The sequence below is a fragment of the Propithecus coquereli genome, unplaced genomic scaffold (genome assembly GCF_000956105.1).
Source record: "Propithecus coquereli isolate 6110/MARCELLA unplaced genomic scaffold, Pcoq_1.0 Scaffold107, whole genome shotgun sequence".
NCBI classification, from domain to species: domain Eukaryota; kingdom Metazoa; phylum Chordata; class Mammalia; order Primates; family Indriidae; genus Propithecus; species Propithecus coquereli.
Window position 1 is genome coordinate 2,525,664 of NW_012134636.1, and position 2,187 is coordinate 2,527,850.

Here is a 2,187-nt window from a genome sequence, read left to right on the forward strand (position 1 = left end):
GAAAGGGAACCTGTACTAAAAAGGAAAATGAGGGTTGGATTCCTTTGTCTTCAATGTCTCTGTCTTAATCAGCCTCCCTTGAGTCAGCTAACCCTCATGTCCTTCCCTCTCTCACTATCTCCCGCCTCTTCTAAATATATTCTTTGCTCTCTCTGTTTTGTGAACTCTCAGCTTCCAGCTTACCCTCACTCCTCTTGTTCTTGTATTTTCAAGAGACATGTATGCAAACAAATATACAAACATACTAAAATGTCTGGTACACGAGTCTCAAGTTCCACTCGACACATAGGTGCTTATGGAGGCCCAGTCCACCATTTCTATGATGCCTGAGAAAAACACACCTAATTCACGCTCCCTGGATCTTCTACAAAAGAGGGGACATCCCTGCATGTACAGACCAGTTCCCTGCCTCCGTTTCTTACGAACATTCAGAGCAAAGGGCCTCTTTCATGAACACGAATCTGATTATGTGAATTCATGAAAGTTTAAGGAAGCTCCATCTCTACACCAGCCCCTGATGAGATCAAGACATTAAGAATACGATGATCCTTAACAAAAATGTATTTTACTCAGGGGATGGACACCCTAAACCCCTGACTTGATCGCTACACATCATATACATATAATAAAATTCCTCATGTACCCCATAAATTTCCAAAAATAAAAAAAAAAGACTGTTAGAATAAAAAAACATTCACAAAGAACCATCCATTCTAGAAATGGCTATAAGTAAAAGAAACCCAGAAGTGTCTAGAGCCCAGCTGAGCTCTACTTAGCAACACAATGTGTTACTCAGGTATACAAGATAGAAGCTCAAGGCAGACCCAACAGTTCCCCAGATACCATTCTGGGCTTGTGCCATTTTCCTTAAGATAAGGTGTCCTGGTCCACGGGCCTGTTATTCTGGGCAAGTCTACAGCGGGAGAATGGTTAGATGTTAAGGGGGAGATGAAGGTGGCACTTGTAGCTTGAATTTTTCACCCAAACTCTTTTCGTAGAGAAATGAGAGCCTATTTAACCATTACTTACTGCCTGCTGGATATCAGTCTTCACCTGCTCACTCAACATGCCTTCAAAGACAAAGGAGTCACCAAACTTCTCAGCCTATAAGGAAAGCGGGAAATAAAAATCCAGAAAAAGTTGCAGTAACATGTTTGACGTTTTCTTTGTACACTACCATAGTGACTCTTCTTGTCCAAATGAACTTGAGTCTTTCTTATGACTTCCCAGAGGACTCAGAAATGACTTAAAAGCATCTGGCTTCCTCTTAAAACAGGTCAATGTCACTTACAGAGACCATTTTCATTTAAGACTCATTTAGCTGATAAGAATGCAGACTGAACAACATTAGCTTTTGAGAACGTGACTGTTCCTGAAGGAAACACATTTCCCCAAGTATTACAAATGAATCTGGAAAATAATAGAGTATTCTGTACATGTGAGATTACATAATCAAGCTTTGTCTTTTGTCCTAGTCGTGGAATCTAGCTAAAAGAATTAAATGGCACTGCTTGCTGATATTCTGACACATTCTACAATGGTTCCACTAAGGTGTCAAATATGCTTATAAATCTCAAGTACCCAATTCAAGCACCAGATGGAAATTTGTATTTTAATAATTTTATTTAACATTAGTGTCTCCAGTCCTCGTCTCCCTGGTTCTTTCTGTTGTATGGATCCTATTCTGAAAATGGGGTCCTTTGTCCCTTGGGATCCACGGTTCTACGCCTCTAGTTTTCCTCCTGCACTTCTGACTGCTCTTACTAATCTCCTGAAACACACGAGCTCTTCTTCTAGCCCCTAAACACCGCTGCCCCTCCCCTTTGCTCTCTGCTCTTCTTACGTGACACCCGGGGTGCTCAGGCTTTGTGCAGTTCAGATTACGTGCTCAGCTTGTTAAAACTACAGACTGCTGCTTCCCAAACCTGGAGACTCTGATTCTGGGGGTCTAGGTGAGGTCAAGGAATCTGCACGTGTAAACTGCACAGCTGGTGGTTCTAACACAGGGACTTTGAGAGATACACTGAGACACACTCATTGCCTGCTGGACAACCTCTTTCAATCTCATCACTTTAACAACAGCCAGTACTTTCAATGACTCTCAAATCTCTACCTCCAGTCCTGTTCTGTTCTCACTAAATGAGATTAACTGAGTACTGGATCCTTATATTTCAGGCCTTATAAGTG

General features: G+C 41.7%; 1 protein-coding gene across 1 annotated transcript in view; it reads right to left on the minus strand.

Moving 5' to 3' along the window:
- SUMF1 (sulfatase modifying factor 1) overlaps positions 1-2,187 on the minus strand; it is a 116,258-nt gene that overhangs the window by 78,349 nt on the left and 35,722 nt on the right. The window contains exon 3 of the mRNA XM_012647269.1: positions 1,030-1,104. Coding sequence (XP_012502723.1) covers positions 1,030-1,104 — 75 coding nt within the window. The remainder of the gene's footprint in view (positions 1-1,029; positions 1,105-2,187) is intronic.